General features: G+C 41.9%; 1 protein-coding gene across 1 annotated transcript in view; it reads left to right on the plus strand.

Annotated features, from left to right (window-relative positions):
* CNTNAP5 (contactin associated protein like 5) overlaps positions 1–27,904 on the plus strand; it is a 446,813-nt gene that overhangs the window by 368,108 nt on the left and 50,801 nt on the right. The window contains exons 14-17 of the mRNA XM_025203314.1: positions 5,638–5,794; positions 12,741–12,868; positions 13,022–13,192; positions 15,535–15,753. Coding sequence (XP_025059099.1) covers positions 5,638–5,794; positions 12,741–12,868; positions 13,022–13,192; positions 15,535–15,753 — 675 coding nt within the window. The remainder of the gene's footprint in view (positions 1–5,637; positions 5,795–12,740; positions 12,869–13,021; positions 13,193–15,534; positions 15,754–27,904) is intronic.

The following is a 27,904-nucleotide window of genomic DNA, read 5'->3' on the forward strand; positions in this document are numbered from 1 at the left end:
GGTAAGCAGGATGGTGCCTCCTTACTCCTCCCTTCTGGACCCTTTGCCAAAGATCCAGTGGGACCCCAGGATCCACTTCCTCCGGGTCAATGCCACTATTAATTACTCTAGTTTTGTTCATTATCAGAACACTGTAATGAAACAAATGCCAGGACAGCATTGTTTCAATGTAGACAGGTCCCCATGTTTGAAAAGACTGCTAATAATAAATTAGCTTTCTGCATTGGTTGGAAGGACCTTTAATTGCCTTTTTCCCGTTAATGCAGATAGCCTATAAGCCTGCCTTGTGTTAACGGTGTACAATTATTGAAGACAAAAAATAGGTTTGAACAGATCAGGAATTTAATGCTGGATTCCATTTATCTTGCTCTGCTTCTATCATTACACTTTGCTTGTAATAGCAATATGAGGCGCCCTGACAAATGATGGAAACAAAGCTTGACAAATGTAATACTGTTAAAAATATGTGGCTTCAGTTTAACTCTAGCAGGACAGCCCTAAAAACTAAAGGTAAATTTCTGCCATGGTAAATCTGGTGCTGTTCCATATATATCACTCAGATTTACACATATGATAATTTTCCTCTAAATCCAGATGAAATACTCATTGTTTTTAAGTGAATTTCTGATTGCCTGTAAATATAATTGCATCGACTGTTTAGTAACTCAGGGCATCTTTAAAGGAAATTCTTGCATTTATATTTGCATAGATACTGGCTGTTGCACCAAATCTGAGTGAACTGTCTATACTTGAGATTTGACCTGACAGAGGCTTTCCTGTAAGCTGATTATATGAGCATAGGACATGCGTGAAGCCGTTATTATTTCCCAGAAGTACTCCTCTACTAAGAGCCTTTGGGTAACAGTTCACTATCCTACCGACTACATCTCTGTGCTCATCCCTACCCAGGGGTGATTGGAAAGATGCTCCACAGAGCTCTCTTCTATGATTGGCATCTCCTCCCATTGGTCTCTCTGGCCACGTCCAGACGAGCGTGGACACACGGTATGTGGCACTGCTGACCCGTCTACGTGCCACACGCTGCACATACAGGCATTTCCCATACTGCTACCTTGCAGCACGGGGGGTGGGTGGTTGACCCTGAGAGATCAAAAAAACCCACACCAAAAATAGTAGGGTGGTGCATGTGGCAACGGTGCGCACCAACCAAAACCAGTCTGGCCACCTGGAGCCATGCTCCAGCTGCAGGAGCACCATGACTGCAGCTCCATGAGGCCCTCAGGACCCCAAATAAAGCTACTGGAGCCAGCGCAGTTGCTGGTCCCAGCCTCCCCTATGCCATCCGGGGTAATCTGCCACATGCCAGAGGGCGCGAGGCACAGGTGTTCCCTGGGGACAAGTAGCAGCAGTGCACCTTGTACCGCTGCTGCTGGTCCCCAGGGAAGCAAACGTTTGTGCTCATATGGACACAGCCTCCGTGGCCTGAACTCAGGATTTTTGCCATTTGACTTCTGCTGGCACTGATTTAGTATGGAGAGCTCAGCGGGTAGCAGATGAGCAACCTCAGTTAGCTCCACCCTGCAATGAGGTGCTGGTCATCCAACCCATAGCAGGCTTGAAGTGGTAGCTGATTGCTCCCAGCGGCTTGCACCGTTGCAGAACTAACTGGTATATACAACTGCACTTGCCATGAAATGTTGTGGTGGGTTGGCGCATGCTTGCTCGTGAGCATTCGGCCTGTTCTTCCTTTATTCAGGACCATGCTTGGATTTAAAATGGGTTGGCGCATGCTTGCTCATGAGCATTCGGCCTGTTATTCCTTTATTCAGGACCATGCTTGGATTTAAATTCACTTTTTGCCATGCAAGTGCTCAACATTTTTCTCTGCTGGAAGATTTGCTACCGTGGGTAAAAACGATAACATAAATCAGACAGCTGTTGGTTAAGGCTCCCAGACAAGAGAAATACAGGCAGGGTTATAGTTACTGCCAGTGCTTTGCTGGAAATGGAAAATCATTGCTTTTTAATGGATTTGTTTAAGCTATGAAGAAAGGGGAGTTGTGCAGATAGTGAAACAGGCTCTTGGAGGAAATTCAATCTCACGCTCCTCTGTTGGTTTTGGTCTTATATTTACTGTCTCCTTCCCATGCTTCTGTTTTTGCCTTCAGCATTACCTATGACAAGAAGCCTTTAATGTGTGCAACATGGGTGAATTCTGTCAGTTATAACCTGAGAAAAAAATGTATTCAGTGCAATACATTTTTTTGTGCAATATGCTTTTGTCCTCTGTTCTGGACTCGGTAAATGCACTACGGAAGTACTGAACGGAGGACTGGTGGTGCTCGGGGATGAGTAGACTTTTACTCATGAAAATTTAAAGTGGAATTCTGCTCAGCAATGAAACCACAGGCCTGCAGGGACAAATTCATCCCAGGAATAGCACCGTTGGCCTCAGTAGCTTTACCACAGGAAAGTATTTAGCGTGGTGTTTGCACTGTGTTTAGGGGAGAGATTTGGAGGCTGCTTTTATTATATTAATATACTGTAGACAACAAAGGTGCAATGACTAGGTAATACATGACAGTTATACCACTATGGATATTGAAGCATGACATTGAAAAATTAATATTTTTGTTACACCTACAGCTAGCTAATCTTTAACCAAGGATGTTTTAGAATGGATTAAAAACGTGTTAAAATCAGAAACGGCCATGGCCAAAGGAGAGGCTTCCTTCTGTCGCTATTGTTGATCATTCATATTCTTGTAAGGCCAAAGGCCCCTGTTCAGCCAAGTTCTTGCTTAAATCCTGTGGATTTAAATGGAGTATAACCACCCACTTAAGTACTGTGCAGAATAGTGTTGTGATTATTCACATGATTAATATTAGGCTTATGTTGAAGGGTTTTGCTAAATTGGGACCTAGAGTTCAGTGCGACTGATGTCTTCTGATCCTGCAATTGATTTTAAAGGGAATACCCCTAAAGTAAATTGTTGTTCATCTTGCAAGAGGATACGAGCCCATAAACAGAAAATTTGAAAAGATATTGTGTTTTATAATCCATTCCCTTGCCAATCCCAGAGTGTTTCCTGCAATATATTATGTAGTGCTTAATTTAGTCTACTTTTAAACGACTCAAGCTATGATGTGTCTACCACTTTGAGAGTCTACATCATAAATCTTTTTTTTGTTTGGTTGGCTTAGTTCAATAAAATAAATATAGTAGAATGTGAAGAAGATGTTATAAAAATGTTCATTCTTAATGCCCACGGATGGCTGTTTATCACACTATTATTCCTTAGTTTAATGGTACCAGCCAACAAGCAATAAGACACAGATTGACTTTGATTAATGCATACCATTATCTGTTGAAAGCCCAGAGGATTTATTTGTATCTAAATATTTTTTTTCCCAGAATGAGCACTTTTTTTTTTTAATTAGATGTAGTAGTTCTCTGTAATGTCTACTTCAGTTGTTAGTCAAATTATCCTTTTATTGAATAAGCATCCCTCTACAAAGCTGTACCAAGTAATTTCCCAGCACACTGGTGGTAGTCCTTTGTCACCTACAAGAACTATATCAACTGTTGTAACATTGTCTAATTATTATCCAGATTTTTCCTAAACCAACCTCACCACCAATAACAGAGACAATCCAAGATGCAAGCTGAAATATGTTGACAAGAATATATAAGCTCTAAATTAAGTATACACCTCTTAGTAGGATGCATCCTCCTCCAATCTTGAGTTTTGTTTTTATAATTAGCACCATTGGGTATTGGTCAAAGTTCCCAGGTCCTAACTGATGGTGTCATGAGACTGGAACTACTCTTGCTAGGTTTTTTTGGTTTTTTTTTATTTCCAAGAGTTTACAGTATGCTAGTTGGAGGTTGAGAAAAAAACAAATACGAGTTCAATTTTGCCGACTTAATCTTAAACTTATTTTAATTAGGCCCTAACGTTCTGTAATTAACCTTGGTTGCATTTCATGTTCTGGATGTTCTTGCTTGCATAATTAGGAAAGGCTTTATTAATATTTTCATTGAAAGAGAAGAACAGACTAATTTTTCATATTAGTACTGAAGCTTATAATTCCTGAGCTCAGAAGGTTAGGAACACGGTGCTGTTTTTCTAACTTCTGCCATCTACCATTATTTGTAGCTGATTACGTTTCTTAATTTAAGGATTAAGAAGTCGACAAAAAGTTGCCTGAGCTGAATGGCAGGATAATCTCAGGAAGTTTTTAATCCACTGATTTTGTGATGCCTGAATCTTGTTACTGAATCCATTAATACCTAATATTTGATATGTAAAATATGATTAATTTTAAACAAATATAATCTTGGTTTTACCTAGAAAAAATGAGCACAGAGCTCCTTTGGGTAAAAAATATAACTGCACAGAATGAAATTTAGGCTTACTAGAGGATCTTTTCTACAATTTGTATACCGCTTGGTCCCTTACTTAGAGGTTTTCAGTATCTTATGAAGTCTTGCATGGGAACATGTTGCCCATATATAATATACGTAGCTTAATTCTGTTCCATATGGAAGCTGATAGGATTGTTTCTTTTAACTTCAGTAGGAGCAGGATCAAACCCACAAGAAGAAAAGGCAGATTGAGTGCACTTCCTAGAAGCTTGAATCATCCATTGTTAAGAACTCAGATTTGCTGTATATGGGATGAAATCAGTGTTGCTTTAACTGACCAAAAACTAGTCCATTAGTACAATTGTGCACTGTTACTTATGGTGAGGAAATGTCATCACACCATTAGTAAACGCACCTTATTTTTGATGTAGTGGAACAGTGCTTCCAAAGCTCTTTGGCCCAACAGACCTTTGTCAACCCTCAAAATTTATTGTGAACCACCCTGTTCATCAAACTTTAATTGAAAAGGGGGTGGGGAGCAGAGCAACCTGTAGACTGCTTCCCATAACCTCACTGGCCGCCAGTAGGCCCTGAACAAACGTGTACAAAACACTGCCATGGACTATAGTAACCTATTGTAATGATGTTCCCACTAACAAGGGAAGCACATGGCTCTATAGTTTGAGAAGCAATTGGAACTGTAACTATCTAGCTAACCTGTCATCTTTCCCTCAAACCATTAAGCAAGATCATAAAAGGTCCATTTTCTGGTTGTGCTCGGTGTCAGCTTGAGCAAACAGGAAATGAAGTAAGGAGGGCAGCAAAATAAAACAAGTGTATATAGTTCATTTGGCTATGTCTGTCCTACCAAGTATTCTGCAGAAAAGAATAGAGTTACAGCCTTGTTTGTTGAATTTTGTGTAACTTGCATCTTAGTAGAGGGTACCATATGGGGCATTTGGTTACATTTTAACATGGCCACCTGTAGAAAGAGGACTTATATTCCTGCTTTGATTCAGTACTGCAGGGGTGACCAACCTGCGACACTGATGCCACAAGTAGCATGGGGAGCCTCTGTGTGTGGCATACAGTAGGTTGGGGTGGGAGCAGAAAGCAGGGAGCACAGGGCTGGGAGAAGAAAGCAGAGCAGAAGATCGGGCAGGGGAAGGGAATCAGAATGGCACTTGGGGAGGATGTGGTGCTAATTTATGGCACGCCTGCCAAAAAGGTTGACTCCCACTACAGTTCTATTGGCTTCTCTATGTAATTGCAGTTCTCTTGTCTTTCCTTCTCCCCCATTTCATCCAGATGGGATCCCATTTGCTTGGTGGGTTGGCCGTGCCAACATGAAGCATTTTTACTGGGGAGGTTCTCTCCCTGAAGTCCAGCAGTGCGCCTGTGGACTGGAAGAAAGTTGTCTGGATATGAGATATTTTTGCAACTGTGATGCAGATAAAGAAGAATGGTAATTATGTTAATATATGTATAATTGGGTAGATGGGAATAGCGGGAGGAGCAAGAGACATTTGTTGAACTGAAATCTATGTTCCCTGGTACTTTTTGCAGCCTTGTTGGCTTCCGTGCAGTTGAATGGGGTGGAAGTAAGTGCAGAGTTTGGACTTATTTCAAATGCATGTTTTCATTTCAGCATAGAGGAGGTCTGGAAGAAGCAGGCTTCTGCAATAAAAGCAGAACCCAGTGCAAAATGTTGCTTCTTGTTGTATCTGTGTGGCTTCACTGTAATCAGTGGGCCAAACCCTGAAGTTTCACTTGTTCTGGCTCCCACTGACTTCTTTTGGAGAATTGTCCATATTAAAACTTAGCGTTTGGTTCGCTGGGTATAACTGGGCATGTCTACATGTGCATTTATACCGGCTTAAATTTACTGTGCAGTAAATGGGAATAGGCCAGCGTCTACAGGTGCAGGCATTAAAATGCATTAACACTATGTGGACTGACTTGGGACTAAAGTTAGCCCCAAGTCAGCCCACGCACACAGTGTTACTGTGCAATAAAACATCTACATGTGCATTACTGCACAGTAACTAATTGGGAGTAAATTTTATGCCTGAATGAGGCAGATATTAAATTTACGCTCAAGTTAGAACAAGTTGCCATATTTACTGCACAGTACGGGTATGCACGTGTATCTGTGAGCCCATACTGAATAGTAATTTTGCTTACAGTAAATGCGCACATCTAGACGCATCCCCGAGAAGTAAAATCAGGCTTTAGTATTCTTAGAATAGGTAGAAGCATCAAGACTATGCAGACTATACTATAGCACACTGATACCTGAACAAAGCTGGGTAGTAGGAGCAGTTTAGCTGCAATTACATAGAGCTCAGAGCAAAACCTACTAGAGAAGGCAGGTAAATCAACCGGCATTGAATACAATAACCTAGGCATCAAGATCATCCTATAAAAGGTGACTGTTTCCTTAGAAGCTTATCATTGACATTTGTATAAGTGAGAGGCAAAGCTCATTGAAGCTGGTGGAAAAGTTCCCTTTGACTTCAACAAGCTTTGGCCGCAGTGTTGTATGGGGTTTTATACGTATCCATCTAACATTTTTGTAAACCTTTGTTTTCAGTTTATTGAGGGTACATCCACCCTGCAGACTATACTATAGCACACTGATACCTGAACAAAGCTGGGTAGTAGGAGCAGTTTAGCTGCAATTACATAGAGCTCAGAGCAAAACCTACTAGAGAAGGCAGGTAAATCAACCGGCATTGAATACAATAACCTAGGAGGCAATAACAAGACAAAAATCATATAAGCTTGATCAAACATCCTGGGGAAAAAAAATCCCAAATGAAACTAGAACAGAAATGGGAGGACAAAGGAAGTTTATGAATCAGAATTGTTGAGTTCAATAAGTTTCTGCTGGGTTTGTCTTCCCTGCTTCTTTACATTCAGGGTCAGGTTTTAAAAAAAGATTGTGTGCGGAGAACTATGCAAAAATAGTGCAAAAACAGAAGTATGTATTAAGGCCAAGGTGGAGAAAAATGAAATTTTACCAAGTTAAATTGCAAGTTTGAGAGTCCCAAGAATGATTCCTTATATACAGCCTTGGAATAAGTTATATGATCATTCTTTACCATGAAGTTACCATTACTCTTATACATTATTCATCCATTATTTTATTATCCATTCTTTACTGAAGTTACCATTATAACTGAACAAGTGCCTAGCTCATCTTTTTTTTATTATTATTGTTTATCACATTTTCTAAGGGGAAAAATGTGTTATGTGAACCTAATGTTTATGATTTCCACTCATTATCAAGAAGGGGTTTTGAGTTGTCAAGAACACTAGCAAGCTAGAAACAAGGGCATAATAAGAATCCACTTTTATTAAGTGCCTGTCCCTTGAATAGTTGAACCGGCACTTAGCTCAGTCATTCGCAGCTCAGATTGTAAGCGGCTGGTGTTTCTTTCCAAGGCCATCTTGGTGATGTTCTGGGACTGCTCATTATATGGGGCTTTGCACGACAACATGCCATGAGGTTGCACTAGACAGAACAACGAGAAAATAAGATTCAGACTGAGAAATTGTTTTGATCATGGAAAAGAAACTTTTTTTTTTTTCCCCAACCTAATTTCATTGCAGCAGCCAGGGTAAATGTATACATTTCCAAGGTTAAAGCATGCATTGCTTTTTATCTGCTGGAAAATTGGAGCACACGTCCTGCTCTGAACCCTTCTAAATTAATGTTGCCTGTTTAAGAGCTAAAAGGGCCCTGAGTTTTGCAAAGAGTTTCTGAACACTGGAAATTTCCTGTCTCTTAAAGATTGCTTTTGTACTTCCCCTGACCCCTGATACATAATGAGCATTTGAATCTGAAACCCACCAGGGTCTGAACGGTGAATCGAGCTTCTTGCACATTATGTTGGAAAGGGGACACAGCCTGAGATGCATTTCTTTGCCTTAGCGTGAAATTAAATGGGAGCTACAAAGTAGAAAGTTGTTCTTGTTCCCTTCAGTTAAACCAGATTCCTGACTTCAGCTCAGGCTTAGAAACCAGCCAAGACTACTATTGTTTCCTTTCAGAAACCAAGCAGGTTTTTTGTTTTGGGTTTTCTTTTTTTCCTTCTTAGCCTCAGGTCTTCACAGTCAAGTAACCTAATGGTTTATCAGAGCAGAGAAACAGAAAGTGAGAGAAGAGGGACATGAAGGAGAATGAAAGCCAAGTGATTGGCAGAAAAAGAATGCTTGCTTTCAGACATGGTGATTTTAAATAATATCCAGCCAGACATCCAAGATAATTGCAACCTCTGGTCTTCTTCTTGACAGTATGCCAAGTTTGTCTCCCTGCTGCTACCCTAGCCAGGTGAACAACTTTGTAATTATGAGTGTCCTGCATTCAGGAGAGCTATTATTTTTCTAACTTCAGCAAGTCACTCTAGAAAGAGGCTTCAGCTACGTTCCAGGCTTTCCACCCCACCTCTACTGCGGCTATATCATGACAACAGGCAGTCATAGGTTGCTTTCTATCACATTTTCTGAATACAGAACTAACTTCATGGTATGTATGGGAGAATAAGAGAAGCAGATCTCTGCTGGAATGGCAGATTGACAAGCCAGTGTCATCTAGTGATGCTAATGACCCAAACTAGTGACATCAAACCTAGACAATGGATTTATTAAGAGGTTAAAAACATGTGGTCAAACTCAGCCGATTGGATGGATGGACAGATGGATGGATGGATGGAGGGACAGATATTATTATTATTAATGTTAACAATAATAACAATAATAATAATAATGTCTTGATTTCATATTGATGATGGTGATGATGAAGATAAGGATAATTAATCCCTGAAAGAATGTACATCGGAATAGGGTGAATATCCTACCACTTGAAGCCTTTGAAATCCAAACAGGAGATCATTCTTTACAATATATCCTAACTGACCTAGAAGTCACAAACTTGATGCAGAAACTGGCAGGCAAAATTTGTAAATTGAGGTACAGAGAAAAACCGTGTTTGAAATTCAGGGTTATATTCATTTCAGCTTGTTTCTAAATGCCTTCTTGCTATAATGAATCCATCATGTCCCTACCTGAAAATAAATCTGCTGGTTCTCTTTCACTTCAGGATGCCATCCAAAATCATGTCCCATTATATCTCAGAGCCAGTCCAGTTTATTGGAATGCATTCTAGTTATCTCAGCAAAGATATCAATGTAGATGCAGGGATATTTTTTTGTAAGAAGCTGTGATTATCACTGCTGGAGTCTATTTATTACCTCAGTTTCTCTCTAACTAAAATGTCTTTTAAAGCACAACTACAGTCTCCAGGTTAAAACCACTCAAGCAAATGAAGCATTGGGGTCTACATTGCAGAATTTGTTCTCCCACACTGCTTTGAATTAGGAATGCCTTACTGCTCCCATTTTATGGAGGAGAAAAGTAGGCTAAGGTTATATATAGGAAGCCTACAGTAGACTAGCCATAAAACCTAGGACATTGGCCACTGTTTTAGCTCTAAGGCCACGGTTATTTTTCTTTCCACAGTCTTGTTATTTTTGTGCGAGAGCCACCTTCTCTGCTGCCAATGCTATCTTATGCAGCCTTCCTCACAATAGGACCAGGCTCGTGTGACAGTGAGCACTATCAGTGCCTGTTGACAGTACTGAGAACACGAGCAACTTCTGAATCCTCTGCCCCATTGTATCAGATCCTATCCAGTTCCTTGTATTTCCTTTCACATTTCAGCTCTGAATATAAACCATTGCATCCAGGCTTCTCCTATTAAATCTGACCTCCACTTTTTTTCAAATTCCATATTACTGTATTTGGAAAAGCATTTTTGATTATTGCTGGTAAGAAAGAAACTAGTTGAGATGTAGTTCATTGGATTATTAAACATGGTCCCAGCACTGAGCTCAAAACTTTCTCCAGTGGAAACCCATTGTACAGGTTTTTTTCCCCTGTGCTGTTCGTGACATCTGCTGATGATAACCCTCTTTTCCCTAACCACACCATATTTATGAGAAACTGCACTGCTTATCGGTATATCTTAAAATAAAAAATAAAAATATATCTCAGGAAGCTTTCAAGTTGAAAAATCCTTTGTCAGACTGAGGAAGTATGTGCAGTTGGTGCGTCTCCTGGTCCTGGATGGAAAGGATAGTAAAGAAGCCAAAGGCTGGCCTGGCATGCAATGCAGGCAAGAAAGCCTGTCAGTGAAAATGGAAATGGAGGTGTCAGGTGGTGAGGGACAGACTGGGGTGGGCGGAGGTTGTGGGGGTGGGTGTAAAAAGAGATGTAGCAGCGCTTTTACCTGCATTGCATGCCAGGCTAGCCTCTGGCTTCCTTACTATTCCTTCCATCTAGGACCAGGAGACACACCAACTGCAGGTACTTCCTCAGTCTGACAAAGGGTTTTTCAACCCAAAAGCTTCCTAAGAGAGATTTTTCTAACTATTCCTTTTTTTTTTCATAATAAACATATCAACATAAAAACACAAGATAAGCCATCAGCCCACGAGTATCATATATCCAACACAACATCTTTACTTCTTGCTGTCAATTCCTTTATAAAAAGGAAGACTCTGTGACAGTCCTGTCTGGTACCTTCGAGGCTGCTGGTGCTGTTGGTGTTGAGCCAGCTAAGTTATTTTGACCTGCCATCATTTACAGTGGTAGACCGGGATGAGGCTGTAGGGGAGGAGGAGGCCTCATGGGAGCACACTGCTGTGTTGTGCAGAGGTGCCAGCAACAGGAAGGGTGCACCTGAACACACGCGCAGTCCCACCAGCACCCATGTCATGTGTTTTGCCTGCCTGCAGCCAGAGGTGCAGGGCCCCAGAAACCAGACTCCCCTTGCACTGATCCCCTGGACTGCTGGCAGGCTTTGTGGATGAAGCAGGCCCTAGCAGCCCTGCAGTTTTCACTCCCCTGTGCCTTAACACACACACTGTCACCTATGTCATGAGTTTTGCTTGTCAGCAGTTTGAGGTGCATTTTCCCAGAAATCCCTGTCCCTATCTCCTTGAAACTTGGGAGGCGTGTGACCTCATCAAGAGCTACCGTCCCTGCAGTTTTCATCCCATTGTGGCTTAACACACTCACTCACACACACACACACACACGTGTCACAAGTTTTCCTTTCAAGAATTTGGGGTGCAGTTTCCCAGAATCCCCTGTACATATCTCCTTGAAACTTGGCAGGCTTTACGGCTGCAGAAAGAGCTACCATCCCTGCCGTTTTCACCCCACTGGGCTTAACACACACACATGTCATGAGTTTTACTTTCAGGAATTTGAGGTGCAGTTTCCCAGAAACCCCTGCACCTATCATCTTGAAACATGGCAGGCTTCATGCCCTCAGCAAGTTTCATCCAAGTTTCATCCAAATCAGCCAAAAAACAACAAACTTATAGCTATTTCATTGATTCCCCGTTATGCTCTAAGGCCGAATCTCTGAAGCTTTCCGAATCGGCTCCAAATCTTTTCTGAATCGATTGGCCAAATCAAATCAGAAAAGCGATTCAAATCTCTGAATCAACTGAATCCAAATCAAGTAGTTGCCTATTCACACAGGCCTACTTATTGGGCATATTCAAATCCCACCAAAGTTTTCATTAATATACATGTAGAAACCATGCCAATAGGGGACCATGTGAAAAGTAATTATACCTAATGGCACCACTGCTCCACCATCTGTTAGAAAAAAAGTGGTTAGTATTACCTTGAGATTACCATTTTATGATGGTTCAGGCTGTTGAGAGACCACAGAATGAGATTTCTGTGAGTATCCTTTTATTAGTATACAGAAAGAAGAAAAATGATCCCGTAATGTTACCATCAAACTAGCTCTTTGTCATTTATAGGTAAGGCAAAGCTACACTCCACTTTAAAAACTCTGCTGGAATACCAATAGAGCAGGGATGCTGGGACCCCAAGTCCATATGGACTGTAGGACTCGTGAGCTCGATTGAGTCTGGGGAACGGAGGTGGCCACCATGTCCACCGTGGCGCTGGCATTGGGAGGTCCTGGCTGCTACTTCTGTTTTTTTCATTTATTTAGGGTTTTTTTTTAATTCCATCCCACGATGTACAGGGTACCTGACAGACAGGGGGTGAAATCCTGGCTTCATTAAAATTCATTAAAGGTACATATCTATCCTGCTTCCTTCCATTAAAATCAACACTAGCTCACCATGATTTCTGTGGGATCATAGTTTTATTCTGGAGTTTCTGCTCCAGAAAGTTTGCAATATGATGGTCTTCTACAACTTGCCCTGCAGTTAACTGTGTCTGCAGGTGCTAAACATTTCTGAGAATTAGATGTAAAGTTTTAGAAAAGTATAACGAGTACCAAATATTGTACCAAAGATATTTGAAGATATCTATCTATCTATCTATCTATCTATCTATCTATCTATCTATCTATGTAGGGCCAACGACACCGGCCTCCTTTCCTTCAAAGACCATTTGCCTGTAACTCAGATAGTGATCACTGACACGAACCGGTCAGATTCTGAGGCTGTCTGGAGAATCGGTCCACTGCGTTGTCATGGAGACAGTGAGTACTACCTCCTCTTCATTTCTATAGGTGCACTGTGTCCCGTCTCTCTTTCTCTCTCTCTCCATTCTTTAGCAAAGCTTCTTTGCATGAGCTACTGTCTCTCTCTGCCCTGTGCCAATTAACTATGGAGAAGGGTGTTGTTTTTTGCAGGGAAGTTCTGGAATGCTGCATCCTTCAACACGGAGGCCTCCTACCTGCTCTTCCCCCCGTTCCATGCCGAGTTCAGTGCAGACATTTCCTTCTTCTTCAAAACCACGGCTGTAGCTGGCGTCTTCTTGGAAAACCTTGGGATTAAAGACTTCATTCGAGTTGAAATAAACTGTAAGTGTTGACACCGGAAATCCATGATATTCATTGCATGCTGTTGGTTTGGTAGGGAGTGGGACAGTCAGACAAATTCATCCTTACGTCTTAGTTCTCTAGTGCGATGGCACACAGGGGATAGATGGGAAATTAGAAATCTCTTACGACCTTGACTGAAATACTTAATATCATTGATTCTCAGTTCCCCAGGTGCAAAAAGGTGATAATACTTGTTTTCTGAAAGCCTTACCTTTTAAGAGGAGGAGGACACTTCTTCCTTTTAAATCGGTGCCAGTAACACAACATGTTTTCAACTCTTGAATTCAATCTCTTAATGGGTGAGAATTAATTAGATGAGCTCTAATTTTATATCTATATATCTATATCTATATGGATATATCTGTATGGATAGAGATATATCTATATAGATATCTATATGGATAGAGATATCTATCTATGTAGATAGATAGATAGATAGATAGATATTTATACCAATATCTATATAGATATCTCTATCTATAGATATATATGTATATTTATACCTATATCTATATAGCTATACATATAGCTATAGATCTATCTTATAGATATCTATATCTATAGTTATCTATATCTAGATATATCAGTTAGCTAATTGTTGCCCACAAGTGACATAAAATTGCCTGGGACAGTGACAGATCCTGTTGAAGCAGCTGATGTCTTGGGAGGTGAAGACCTACAAAGGCTTTGATGAGAGTCATTAATGGTCCTAGTAGGTCTTGTGAAAATCACAGAGCCGGCGAAGTGGCAAAATTGCAATTACAGCTCAATGCATAAAGAGGGGGGAGGAGAACTAATTGGCAGGTTTAACCTCTCTCTTATTCTGATGATTTAGGCTATTAATATGAGGAAACTCTTTTGGCATTGAAGTGAAATAAGGACCCCTCTGTTCCAAATTCTGTCAGGCTGAGAAAATTCAGAATTGAGTGCTATCCATTTTATAATATGGTTATAATAACCTCAACATAAAATTTAATAAAATAAGGCCCCAAGGCCCTTCAATTCATTAAACCAGTGGTAAATGTCATGGTGCATTATCACAAGGTAATGAGGTATGATTTAGTGTTAATTGCACATCAAAGTCCAATTTGGTTGTACTTCAATGTACTGCATTTCATTCTCAGGGAATGTTAAAAAAAAAAATGGCAGTTTGACATTAAGGAGGGCAACATACCACAAGCTGCGGAGAGGACTATAGCATGTGTTTCAGACAGCGTGGTCCAAAGCGTGTCCTTGCAAAGTAACTAGTTATTTAGTAGCTGGTAAACTTGGAGCGTGTCTTCCCTTTTTCACTTGAGCGTCTCATTATTAGCATCTTGTTGTGCATCTTCCTGCCAGATGGAATTTGCTGCCTAAAGGGCTTATATCAAGGAAGCTCCACAGGCCAGCTGCTTGCAAAGGAAATGGTCTTCTAGCAGATGCAGTAGCTCAGAATAGATTTTTGTCTATCCCCACGGAACATTTCCTATCTTAACTATCTGAGAAACAGCTTCCAAAAGCAGACCTATCCAATTTGTGGGGTTTGAAACAACAGGTTTCTATGAATTTTCAAGCCGTTGTCTTCTGGTTGGCGTGCAGGCTGGAAAGCCGGTTCTTACAATCTCTGGTGTACGCAGCGTTGTAAGGAGAGGGATATATTCAGTAGCAATAATGTCAGATTCTGCACCGATCCTGTCTCCACTGGAGTCATTGGGGCTTCATCCTCCCACCACAGCAGTCAACCCCTTTGCATAACTTTCTTTTCCCATTCTGCTTTTCTCCTTAGGAGCTTTTCGTGTCTCTGACAGGACAGGAGTCAATAACTCTGGTCCGTCACCTCTTCCCTATTGCCAGGATTGGGAATTATTCCTGTGACCCCATGTTTTTGGGAACCACCCCACCGCACACAGCCACTCTCTCTTCTGTGCCTATATTCACAAGCATGTCTTTTATAGATTCAGCTGGAAAGGTCACCTTGGCCCTATTTTAGCTTTCTACCCACACAGGAGAGAAGCTTTAATTGCCAAATCCAGACTTATGTGCAATGCTTGACATTCATGTGGCTAACCCTCCACAGAGGAGCAAACTCATTTTTCTTGGGTACAGTCAATAATGTAGCAAAAAAGCACAGGTATCCTCAACCATTCATACTCACAACGGGGAATAAAGCCTGAGCTGTGAGATCAGATTTACATCTAGGCTGCCACGTGGGAGACAGGAGGTCAATGAAGCCATGTTATTTGCTAGCCTAAAAGTTAAAGTTCATTTAGATAACACTTTGATGCCCAAATGAGATATTTAATGACATCTTTTTTTCTTCTTCACACCGTTTTCTATTCCAGCTCCTAAGGAGATCACCTTCTCTATAGATGTTGGAAATGGTCCTACTGGGATCACTGTGCAGTCTCCCACTGCTCTGAATGACAACCAGTGGCATTATGTCCGAGCGGAAAGGAACCTCAAGCAAACGTCTCTTCAAGTAGACAACCTTCCTAAGAAGATACTTGATGCACCTGCAGGGGGAAATTTCCGTTTGCAGCTCAACAGCCAATTATTTGTAGGTAGGGACCCATCCAGAAATGTTTCAATGTTGGCAATGTTTTTTTTCTGCCATAAAGTAGTCATGTCGTGGTCCCATCCTTGGCTTCCATTAGCACTGGGCATCTCTGGGTGAAGAGGCTGTGTCACATCATGTCAGGCAATCTGTGCTCTAGGAATTAAGGTGTCCTCAGACATATTTGATGCTGGATTTATCTGTTGAAGGATGTCTGGACATGCTTCCTATCCTGCAGCTCTTGCGGGCAGGAGTCTCTGATGATTAGTGTTTGACCGGTGATCTCTTTGAATTGGACACACAAGTGGCTTGGCATGTTTGTTGAGCCCTAATGGGCAAAGCATAATTCTTTGATGTGCATTTCTGGTGCAGATACTTGTAATTGCAAGTAATCTGGAGTATTTACTCCAAATCTGCTCTTTTTTTTTTTTATAGAATAGCCATGTTTTAGGCTTAATATCAGGAAAAACTCCTTCACAGTCAGGGTGTCCAGACTGTGGAATAAATTCCCTCCAAAGGTGGTGCAGTCACCTACCCTGGAGGTTTTCAAGAGGAGACTGGACAGTCACCTCGCTGGGATCACCTAACCGTAGTTGTCTTCCTGCCCATGTACAGAGGGACTGGACACACTGATTTGCAAGGTCCCTTCCAGCCCCTATGAATCTATGCAGTTACGAATATATATGTGATGATATATATTTGATATATGAAAACAATGAAAGCAGCTACTTTCCAAGAGGCGATCAGATTATTTTTTTGGCAATATGTTTTCTGTTTTTCCACCTCTAATACAGGTGAACCCCTAATTTTGGCCACATTGGCTCAGAATACAAGGAAACCCCCTCCTTTTCTATCTGTTTTGCAACAACCAGGTCCTAACCCACACCGAGTTTTCTTGTTGGATGAGATGGCTGCATCTGTGTGTGAACGATGAAGTCTTTCCCTTTGAAAAATTATTTTTATCTGAAAGGCCCTGACATCCCTCAGCCTGGGCAAGAGGATATTCTTGGTCTCCTCAAATGTAGGAACTTTCAATTTTAAGCAGATTTTGAGTGTCCCCGGTAATATTTATATTTCTGCTTGGATGGAAGGTGTTATAGGGAAAAAAAAAACCCAACAACAAACCACACTGTCATCACTCTGCCAGTGTGATTTGGCCTTTATAAGTGTCAGCTCATATTTATGCCAGGCCATGATAGCATTCAACATTGCGGAGAATTCATTTGAGAACACAGGGCCTGTCATGGGGTGGGATGGGTTGGGCTTAGCAATTTCAAGTCAGCTTCCTCCCAGGTGCTCAAAGAAGACACATGCTAAACTCTTTAGGAAGAAAATAGGCTCCTATCAGATGTCTGGGGTCATGGAAGAGAACCCATTGAATGTGCAACTTCCAGGCAGATGGAAATTTGAGGGTATATGCTTGTTGGGAGTAGAGAATCTTCCTCGGAAGGCTTTAAATCTGATTAATACAGTGAACTTATGTTAAACGGTTTTATTTTAAAAAAATAAAACTTCAATCCTAAAGAAAATGGACCAAGGACTTGATACTGATGGGAATGTGGTTTTTGGCTGACCTACAAAAAATCTCACTCAACACCTCTTTGGTCCACCTTGTGAGCTCAAGGTCTGCAGGTTTGTTTCTTGGGCCGTCCTACATAGGGAGATATGCATCACCAGACTAGATCAGGTCTGTGGTCTACCTACCTGAGTATCTTGGGTTGATAATAGCCATCCCCAGGTGCTTCATAGAAAAATACAAGAAACCTTTCAGTAGACCCATATGGGATAATCTGTCTCCTGAGATGGTCTCATCCTAATGCCTGGTAGTTATAGACAGATTTAAGGCTTGGAGCATGTGGAATGAATTTCATCCCATCTGAGAAACAAATTCATAAACAACATTGATTGCAAATGGCAAGAAGCAACAAAACATCATAATTTCTGCCCCCTCTTGTAACCTGCAACAGATTTGTTTCTTCAATTGCAGTGCTCCGCAGGCTGCTGATTAAGGGGCTGCCATGCTTAGTATGTACACGCTTAATTAATAATCCATATCACTGATGTGATTTGCTGTTTAAAAATGTTCCAAATACTTTTAATTGAATCTCCCTATTTTATTCCATTTAAACACAGAACTTCATTGTCATGGTGCAGACAGCCAGTCATCAAGATTTAATATGTTATTCCCCCCTTCCTTCAGAATCAATTCTAGTATTTTGCAATTCTCATAAATAAGATTCAATGTCAAAATTTAATTTAGTTTATTTATCTTCTAGAGGGATTTATGGATCCTTCTGGATAGAAGGGGTTATATTAGATAAGATACTATTATGATGACTATCAAAATGGAGATTCAGTGTAGCTTTCAAAATGAAATTTTTCCTGTACTGTTGCAGGTGTTAACAAAGACAAGGACAAATGACACAGCCTTCTGCCTCAATATGTTCAGGTTCAAATGCAGATCACACAAGTAGAATGAGTTTTGATGTCAAAAATGAGTTTCTAATGACTTTGAGAGGGTGCATTTGAAAAATGTTGGCAATGGAGAGATACTTGCACAAATATGTTTAATTTCAATGGAGGGGTGCTTACACCTGATCACATTAGCATGTGAATAGCTATTAATGTTAGAAGTTGGATGTGCTCTTACACCTGGTGAACCTGATGGATCTGGCATTGTTAGTAATGGCTGTCAGGGTTGTTGACTTCAGATCAAAGTTATCCGTTACCTCACGCTAGTACTCTAACTGTGTTTTCATGGCAATGTGGAGTTGAAGCTGATATCAGAAATGTTAACTAAGTGGCTACAGGGAGTTTAACCCTTTGGTTATGCGTCCTACGTACTGCTGCTCTGTTGGCGCCGTCTTGTTCTGCAGAACGGACCTTTTAAGACCAAACCAAACTAAAACCAAGTCAGAAAATCATTACATATCTAACCTTTGGATGGAGAAAACCTTCACGCTGCAGGCCAATACAAGGCCGTCTTGCAGAGAAAAGTGAACGTTCCCTGTGCATTCTGATACAGCATCGGCTCTGGAGAATAATGATGAAAACCTGCATGTCAACATTGTCAAATGTTTCGCTGATTAAAATCCCCATTAAAAATCCATCCAGGAAGAGCGCAGACCAACTGCAGATGCTTCCTCAGCCTGGCAAAGGGGGTTTGTACCCAAAAGCTTGCAAAGAAGTAGTTTCCAACTATTTGCAATGGTTTAATAAAAGATAACCAGATTGACCCAAAGAACCTTTCCCACCGAAAATCCATTCACACTGAGATCATGGGAAGGGAATAACCATTACCATTTATTTTCCATCCCGACTCTTTTTTGCTTTGCATAGTCTCAAACTCCAACCCGTTCATGAGATCTTTAGGGTAGAACTTAACTATCGGCTGCTTTTTGGTAATGAAACAAGTAAAGCTCACTCTTCAAGGCTGTGGCATAGATATATGACCACTGGATTTCTCTCATGCCACCCCAGTATTTGGGGTGGCAAGGTAAGATGACTGTAGGCCAACGTTGTGTGTTTAGTCTACACCATTGCCTGTCCAACCCTTAAGGCTGCCTCTATGGTTCTGTATAGAAGCAGAAAATAGCCATAATTCAGTAGGAGCCAACAGAAGATGAAAGCTTTATAACTGGGAAGACTTTCTGCCTGGAGGACGTACACAAGCAGATATTTCTGACTACTTGTAGACCCTGTCTATGCCCTCAACTCTTTAAAGGGCATTTGGGAGTGATATCACATATTGTAAGTGTTGTAATGTTGTTGTAATCGTGCCAGCACACAGAACAGGTGGGAAGCAAGATTTATTTGGTAATATCTTACACCCTGCTCTTTACTTAGCCTGTAGCTACTTATCTTTGCTCCACACATTTACTGCCACCTTTTTAAGTGGCTGGTTTCAGTGGTATAATGGATTTAAACTAAACGAATGGTTTTACCTAGCATTTAGCGTAGGCTGTATCCTCTTGTTCCCCAGACCCGATGAAGGGCATTTAGGACCCAAGAACATGTCTACCATCTCTCCCAACTATATAAAAGATATAGCCAAACAATTCTTGCTGCTTGCGTATGACAGGCATGGGTAGAGTTAGGGTTTAGGCAGCAATTCTTTCTTGCCACCTGTCCTCAGTTCAGCTCAGGCCCGTCACCCACTTTTTTGGTCTTTGGTCCTCATGAGCTCATGCAGCTCACCAAAGTGATGTGTGGCAGGAATTCCCTGGGTGCTTCCTTGCGTGTCCTCAGGGTCAATAGTGTATATGCATTTGCTTGTCCTGTGAAATATGAAACATCTTAACGAGAAAGAAGCAAAATTCAACATCCTGCTTGCTACCAGAAACCTTTGAGGCAAGAAGACAGCTCCAACTTTTATCCGAGACTAATTTGCATTAAATGCACTTCCACCCAGGAGAACATATACCACCCTCCAGCTCTCCTGTGCAATATGAAGTTTCATTTCATATTGCAATCTTTGCATTCTCCTTTGCCTGAGGACGGGTGCATGGCCTTGAAAGCTTGCAGATAAAGATTTTTTTTTCTTTTTTTTTACAACTATGTAGTTGGTGTAATAAAAGATATTGTCTGTATGACACTGGCTGCTTTCGCTCTATTGGAAATTCCATTTTCACCTACTTCATTTGGCTTTTTGGTGCCTAATGCTGCCCCATGATCTCAGAAAAGCAGCCCCTTTACTCCGAATGAAAAAGAACAGTGTCCAAATGAATGACTGAGCAAAAGGGCAATGCAGAGCTGCTATCATCTGAGAGATGGACCACAGACAGGGGCTAGATTCAGAGCAAGCTTAAATAAGGTATAATGGCTTGAATTGGAAAATGAATCTGAACTTGCTGCTGTTTTGAGACATTTTTGAGTAGGCTTTTTGCTCCCTGTCATGTTCCTGTTCAGGCTGCTGGCGCTTGTGTGCTCCAGGAGGCTGATGCTAGCAAGACACCTTCTCAAGGTCAGCTGCAACATAGAAGGAATGACTCAAATCCTTGATTGTGGGCAAAAGGCTCAGAAAAGGTTTCTTGTCACTTAACAGTGTGCTATCTAGTCTGCTTAGCAGTCAGCCCAACTCCGTATAAATGCCTGGAAGAGTAATAGCAATGCTATGCATGAGGGACGCCTCCCCAGCTCACTACAAAAAGTAAGCCTTGCAGCACATCCATATTTATATCCCAAATATCCAGGTTTTCATGCCAAGATTTATCTGTCCTTTTGCCAAGATATCCATTTCTATTTGTCTCTTTGCCAATTTCATACCTAACCCGTTCAGCTCTTTTTTTTTTTTTTTATCTCAGCACCTGTCCTCATTAATTTTACTTCACTCTTAATACTCTCGTCTTGTACCAGCCCTCCCCTGGCCACCACCCCCACACACACTCATTGGTGTGTTCTCATTTTTCTGTGTCTCTCACCAAGTCAGTCAAAGGTCAATGAGACCTGCTCTTCACAAGGTCCATCTCAGTGCCTTAGCACTACTGCAGAACTGGAAGTCCTACACGCACTATAAGGTTGCTGAAATACAGGCTGGCTACTGACTGGCTGGGCAGCAGCTCTGCAGGAAAGGACCTGGGGGTGACAGTGGACAAGAAGATGGAGATGAGCCAGCAGTGTACCCTTGGTGCCAAGAAGGTGAATGGCATCCTGGGTTGCATTGGCAGAACCGTTGCCAGCAGATCAAGGGAAGTGATTCTTGCCTCTATTCAGCTCTGGTGAGGCCACATCTGTAGTCCTGTGTCCAGCTGTGGGCCCCCCACTACAGAAAGGATCTGGACACATTGGAGAGAGTTCAGTGGAGGGTAAGAAAAATGGTTGTGGGGCTGGGGGACAGGACTGGTGAGGAGAGGCAGAGGGAACTGGGCTGATTTAGTCTGCAGAAGAGAAGACCGAGGGGGATTGAATAGCAGCCTTCACCTCCTTGCAGGGGAGTTGCAAAGAGGATGGAGCTGGACTGATCTTAGTGTGAGCAGATGACAGGACAAGGAGCAATGGGCTCAAGTTGCAGCAAGGGAAGTTGAGATTGGATATTAAGAAAAAAGTTCTCACTAGCAGGGTAGTAAAGCACTGGAACAGGCTCCCCAGAGAGGTGGTGGAAGCTCCATCCTTTAGCGTGTTTAAGACCGGGATAGACAAAATCTTGGCTGGGATGTTGTAGTTGGGAATGGTCCTGCTTTGAGCAGGGGGTTGGACTAGATGTGACCTCCTGAGGTCCCTTCAATCCTCATTTTGTATGATTCTGTGAAATCTTAAGTGCTCTCCTGATGCGGTGTTGGATGCATCCAAAATGGAAATGGCAAACAAATCATAGGGGAGCAGTATTCCAATCTAACCACAGCCCTCCTTCCTTACATGGATGTTGAAAGGGTTCAGGTTTGCAGTGTGGGACTTGTTATGTCATACACAGTCTGATGAGGTGCCAGGGGTCTTGCTGCCAGACTCTGCACTCAATTACAGTTCCTTTGCATTAGGACAACATTTCTTTCAGTTGTGTGTACCTGGTGAGATTCGAGGGTGTGAATCTAATCACATGTAGGTAGTTACACAGCTTATAAAATGTAATACTGCGCCTTTAGTTTACTCCTTCCTTAATAAAGCACTAACTAAATGAGCAGTACCTAAAGTTACTGTGCAGTGGCACCGACGCATAGTTATTTAGTGATGCTTACTATGTTAATACATAGTAATGTATTACTAATTAGGCTAATTATTAGGCTAATGCCTAATAACATTGTGCAGTAAGCTATTAGCATGGTTTTTGCCGTGACATGCAGTGTTATTCGGCCAATGAGCAGTAATCATCTCGTGTAGATGTGCGCAGTGATCCCTGCTGCACCTGTATATATGTTTCATTTTCCTTTTCCGTATGACAATACAGTGCACTAGAGTCATAGTTCAAATTGGATAGAGCTAAGCCAGGATTGTGATGGGTTATTGAGCTGGGCTTGACGAGAGCCACTTCCACGTAGTGATTGCTGGTAACGTCTCTGATGGCCAAGAGCTCCCGAATCGACAAAAATGCCAAAGTGCACAAAGATACGTTTCATTAAATTGGAGAGATAACTAGGACAAAGAAAGAGCAAGCCTGCATGCCATACTGCACATACTCACCCAGCCTTGCTCCAAGGGCCCAATGGGATGACCCTAGTGTAGAGGAAGGCGTCATTCGTTTTGAGGTACAACCCCTTCCTAATAGTCAACAGACTGTCCATTTCCATTGTAGTAATCTCTTCTCTCTGGTCTAACCAACTATCTCTTCTGGGCAGTATTAAGGCAGATTGCTTCTGGGGTAGTTGTTGCCTGATGTGGGATTGAAGTCCTGCTTCACTCTGTGGCATAGAGACAACGAACACGGTGATCACTTGCCCATGATGCACAAGCAACAGGAAGGCCCTTGCACACCCACACACAGGCCGCTCTCTTGCTTTATAACATCGAAGAGGCAAACTAGGAAGCCTGAGAAGTTACTGTCCTATATGAGGATCTGCCAGACCCCTCTTGCACTGCTATTTCAGGAGAGAAACCCAGCACAATATAGCCAGGAAATGGCAGAAGGCAAAGATGTGTCATTTGCTCCTCCATGTAGAGCCATTCTTTGGCTTTGCCACCATTTGTGGGGAACTTTTTACACCCTAGCCTCCTACGTTTCTGCTTTGGTTACATGTTGGGATGGCCTCCCAGGGTGGAAGGACAGCCTTTGATTTGGTTGCTCTAGGGCAATCTGGAGACATGTTGAGAGGGGATGAGGGTGGGGGTTGTTTATTTTTAGGGCCTAATTCATGGTGCCTCTTCACTGCTTCTTGAATATGCTATTTAGAGCTTTGCAGCTCTTTTACATAATGTCCTTCCCCCCACCCCCCCCTCCTGGGGCTCTTAAGTCCTCCTGTAACTGAGTCATGATAGAAGCCAGGGCAATTTAGAGAGGCATAAGCTTTCACAAGCAACAGCTTGATTCATCAGGTGTGACAAAGCAAGTTGTTATTTATGAAAGCTTATTCCTCTATCAATTAGTCTATAAGGTGTCACTCTGGCATGTCTCTTGCCTAACTTCAAGCTAACACGGCTAACTACCTCTCTCTGAATAATGCTAATCACCCTTGCACATGCATACACACTCGCACACTTTCCTTTTCTATGTATTTTATTTTTAAAAGAAAGATGCAATCCCTGATGGTCCTTCCCTCTTCCCCACCTCCCTCACGAAGACAACCTCCATTTGTTTTTTGTTCAAAATCCCAAGTAGCTTCGTAAAAGAATGGAAGTAATTTTGCCCGTTGTGCCCCTCAGATCCAGTATTGGTTTGTGTGATAATATGTCTTTTCTGAGTTGTTCCCACTAGTTCCCTCCCATCCTGAAGGCTTCTTTCCCTGCCTGTCTCTGAGCTGCTCAGAAAGAGTCAGCTGCAGAAACCTGTTGTTGCAAACAAAATCACTCATTTGGCCAGCACGTCCTTCAGCAAAGTTTTCCCCCAGGCCTTACTGTTGGATGGCTTGACGTGCATCTTCATATCTTCATCTCTGAAAAAAGATTCAGGTTGTAACACAGGGTCATTCATATCCAGTCGCTTATTAGGATGAGAATAACTTGGAAACTCTCATCTACCTAAGGTTTTATTTGTTGTTGGTTTTTTGTTTTTTTTTTCCAGAGGCTCTAACTAATTTTCCCTAACACCCACGAGCATATTGGGAGGTTAATATGAGCCAATTGGATAAAAAACAAATAACAAACAAAACCGTCAGATATTCCTCCGGCTCTGTTTATCTGAGCGTCACATTGCTCCTTTCAGCTAAACACCTTACTCTCCAAATTTCAGAGGCAAAAAAAAAACAATCAGAACTTGATTTTATAGAGCACCTCTCACATGCCAGCTCTCCAAAGCACTTTATAAAGTAATTACAATACGAGCAATGCAGTAAACATGACAATTGTTCTGCTGCTGGCAGAAGCTTGCAATCGCTCTTTGGATATTAGAAGAACCTGTGCATGCGTGTGTGTGTGTGTGTGTGTGTGTACGTGGTGTGTTTATGAACACAAAGATGTGCAATAGCATCCCATCTTCCAATGGTGCTCAACTGATCAGTTTGGTGCTAGGGCAACTTCAACGCGTGAGCAGATTGAAGGAGGTGAGTTCTTTCACCGTTCCCAGCTCACCGATCTTCTTCTCATATTTGAGAACCATATTTGACTATCTTGTTGCACATGCTTGTGTTTGTTCGTTGGATTTTGCAAGATTTTTTGTTGTACAGGTGCCTCTGAGCAGAGGGCATTGCAGCGGGTGTATTATCTGAGTCTCTGTGCCACAGTCACCGTATAACCTCACTTCTTCATTACTTCCTGGGAATGTCCGATTCTGGTACAGAGGTGGTTGAGACATTGCCACCTTTCCCATGGTTTGTCAGCCCCTGGCAACAAGGACTTGGCTGTTGGAATATGCATTTGGTGTTTTCTTCAGCCTCTCATTCCACATCTGTAATCATCTCTCCTTGGGTGTGGCATTGAGAGATTGGGTCCTGGTGAGGAACCTCCTCATGGCTTCAGGTGTTTGTGAGCTGCGGGATGGTCGTACAGCAAGCGTTTCACATCTTCAGTTTGTCTTGATCAGACTATCCTGCTGGCCACTGCTCCTCTGATGTTAGGAGGAGTGATGCCAGCCAACAGGTACACACTGTTTAGGCTGGTAGGCTTAAGACAGCCTGCGACGCTTCAGCACTGATCATTCAGAACGGGGATCAATGCACTTAGCGTGTACAGATCTCTCCCATACCAAGCATGCATACTGGGCAGAGGAAAAGCTAAGAGATAGAGCAATGGTTTGGATGGGTTGAGGGGCTAGCTCCCCATTTTGAGCTGGTGAGCTTATATAGGATGTTGTTACAAGTGCTCACTTTGGCTTTTGTCTTCACGATGTGCTCTTTGTATGCAAGGGTTCGATCGAGGATGAGTCCAAGACCAACTAGATTTGGACAGTGAGATAGTGGGGTACTACACCATGTCATGTTGAGTTGGTGGTTGACCTAATGATTTTTCAGATGGAAAGCACATACTTGTGTTTTTGCTGGGTTGGTGCATAATTGGTTTTCCATGTAGTATGAGGTTAGGCCTATTAGTACCTCACTTAGGGATTTTTCAGTGTGTTTGGAGCTGTTTCACATAAGTCATCTACATAGGTGAAACATTTTGTTTCCAAATCAATTGGTTGGTCATTCGTATAGATGTAATGTAACAGCAGTGCAAGTACGCTGCCTTGCGGGAGGCCATTCATCTGTCACCTCCATCTGATTTGCTTCCCATCCAGTTTGACAACAAAAAAAATCTGTTTTCAAGCAGGATTTGTATCACTATGTAAGGTATAGATTTTTTTTGTCGTTCGCAGGGTCTTGTGGACGAGTCATCAGTGATTAACTGTATTGTAGGTGGCTGTTAGGTTGACGAACACAACTCCAGTGATTTGGCCTCTTTCAAAACCATCCTCAATATGTTGAGTTTGATTGAACAGCTGGCTCACTGTTGGTTTTCTGGGGTGAAAGCCATCCTGCTCATGGATTAGGTGTCTATCCACATATGGGACATGCTGCTCCAGTATTTTGTTTCTACAATTTGTATGTGCAGCATAGCAGAAAGATAGGTCCGAAGCTCTTGGGTCAGATGGATCTTTCTCTGGCTTTACAAGTGTCACTACCTGAGCATGTCTCCATATCTTACGAATTTTCAGACTGGCTGTGCATGAGTTGTGCAGGCAGAGGAGCCATTCTCGAATCTGGGGTCCAAAAAAGTATGTCATTAAGTCCAGCTGCTTTTCTTGTCTTCAGTGCATTAATGCCAGCATTCAGCTCCATCATTGAGAAGGGGCTTTTAAAACAGAGGTCTTTGGGATGCTTGTACCTTTCCAGTCTCAGGGTCTTTTTATTTGTGTTTGGTTCTTGGGTTTTTTTCCCATTGAGAAGCATTTAGTGGGCAATTTTGGCTAGGGGTGACCTTATGATGTTTATCGGTCTTCTGTGGGTTGTCACTTAGTTTACGTATTCTCGCCCATGCCTTTTTACTGTTATGTGTCATATCAGTTGACTCAATCGGGGTCTGCCAGGATGCCCTGCATTCTTCTATGATGGTTAATATGAGCTCCTCACCCATAGCAATTCTTTTTTCATATGACAGAAATGGTGTCCATATCTTTATTTTTGTGTGCTTTGGCATTTTTGTTAATTTGGGAGCTCTTGGCCATCAGAGACATTACCAGAGATCACTACATGGAACTGGCTGTCGTCGATCCCTGCCTGTAGCAATCACGTTTGCAGAAAAAGGGTCTATCACCTGTAGTCGTTTTATAGGCCAGTGGTTTGTAGAGTGAGGCCTGGGATGTAATTTTTGTGGCAGTCCCACAGGATGTTCTTTCTTGCAGATTTTTGTGCAGTTTTTATGAATTGGTCATAGATCTCAGGCAATGCTTTGATGGTCTTGACCGTGGCATCAAGGTGTTCTGAAAAGCCTTTCCAATTTGCCTTTTAAAGGTTGAGGTGCGCGCAAAATGGCACTGTTATAAGTATTACTGTGGTTTGGATCTGAATGCCAATTGGTTGATGTTGGGAATGTGCAATGGGGTCAAATACCATTTTATTACTTAACTGAGCAATGTTGTTGCTAATGAATATAAGGTCTGGGTCGTATCCTCGTTTCTAGTGGCTGCTGTTGAATGATTTCAATAGCTTTGGGTCACGAATCAAACTCAGCTGACATGCATGCAGATCACAGATGAATTATCATTTTTCTTTTGAACCAGAATCAGAGGTCAAGGTATAGGCAAGTTGCAGAAGTTTCATGAACAAAACATTGGCAATTGTCAAAGAAAGCCTTAGATAATAAATGGAGTGGTATTTTTTCATCATTCTTACCACCGTCGTTGATGATTATTTTCTCAATCCAATTCCAAGGGGATAGATATTTTCATTGCAAATCAGGGTAATTTCAGAGAAATAAAATATTAAGTAGACCATAGAAACTAAACTATCATCTAACCCCTGAGAGCTTGTCTTCACCAAGAAATGTATCCATATTATCGAGATTAAACATGATTACGTTTCTTATAGATTCATAGATGTTAGGGTCGGAAGGGACCTCAATAGATCATCAAGTCCAACCCCCTGCATAGGCAGGAAAGA

The sequence above is a fragment of the Alligator sinensis genome, unplaced genomic scaffold, assembly GCF_000455745.1.
Source record: "Alligator sinensis unplaced genomic scaffold, ASM45574v1 scaffold510_1, whole genome shotgun sequence".
NCBI lineage: Eukaryota > Metazoa > Chordata > Crocodylia > Alligatoridae > Alligator > Alligator sinensis.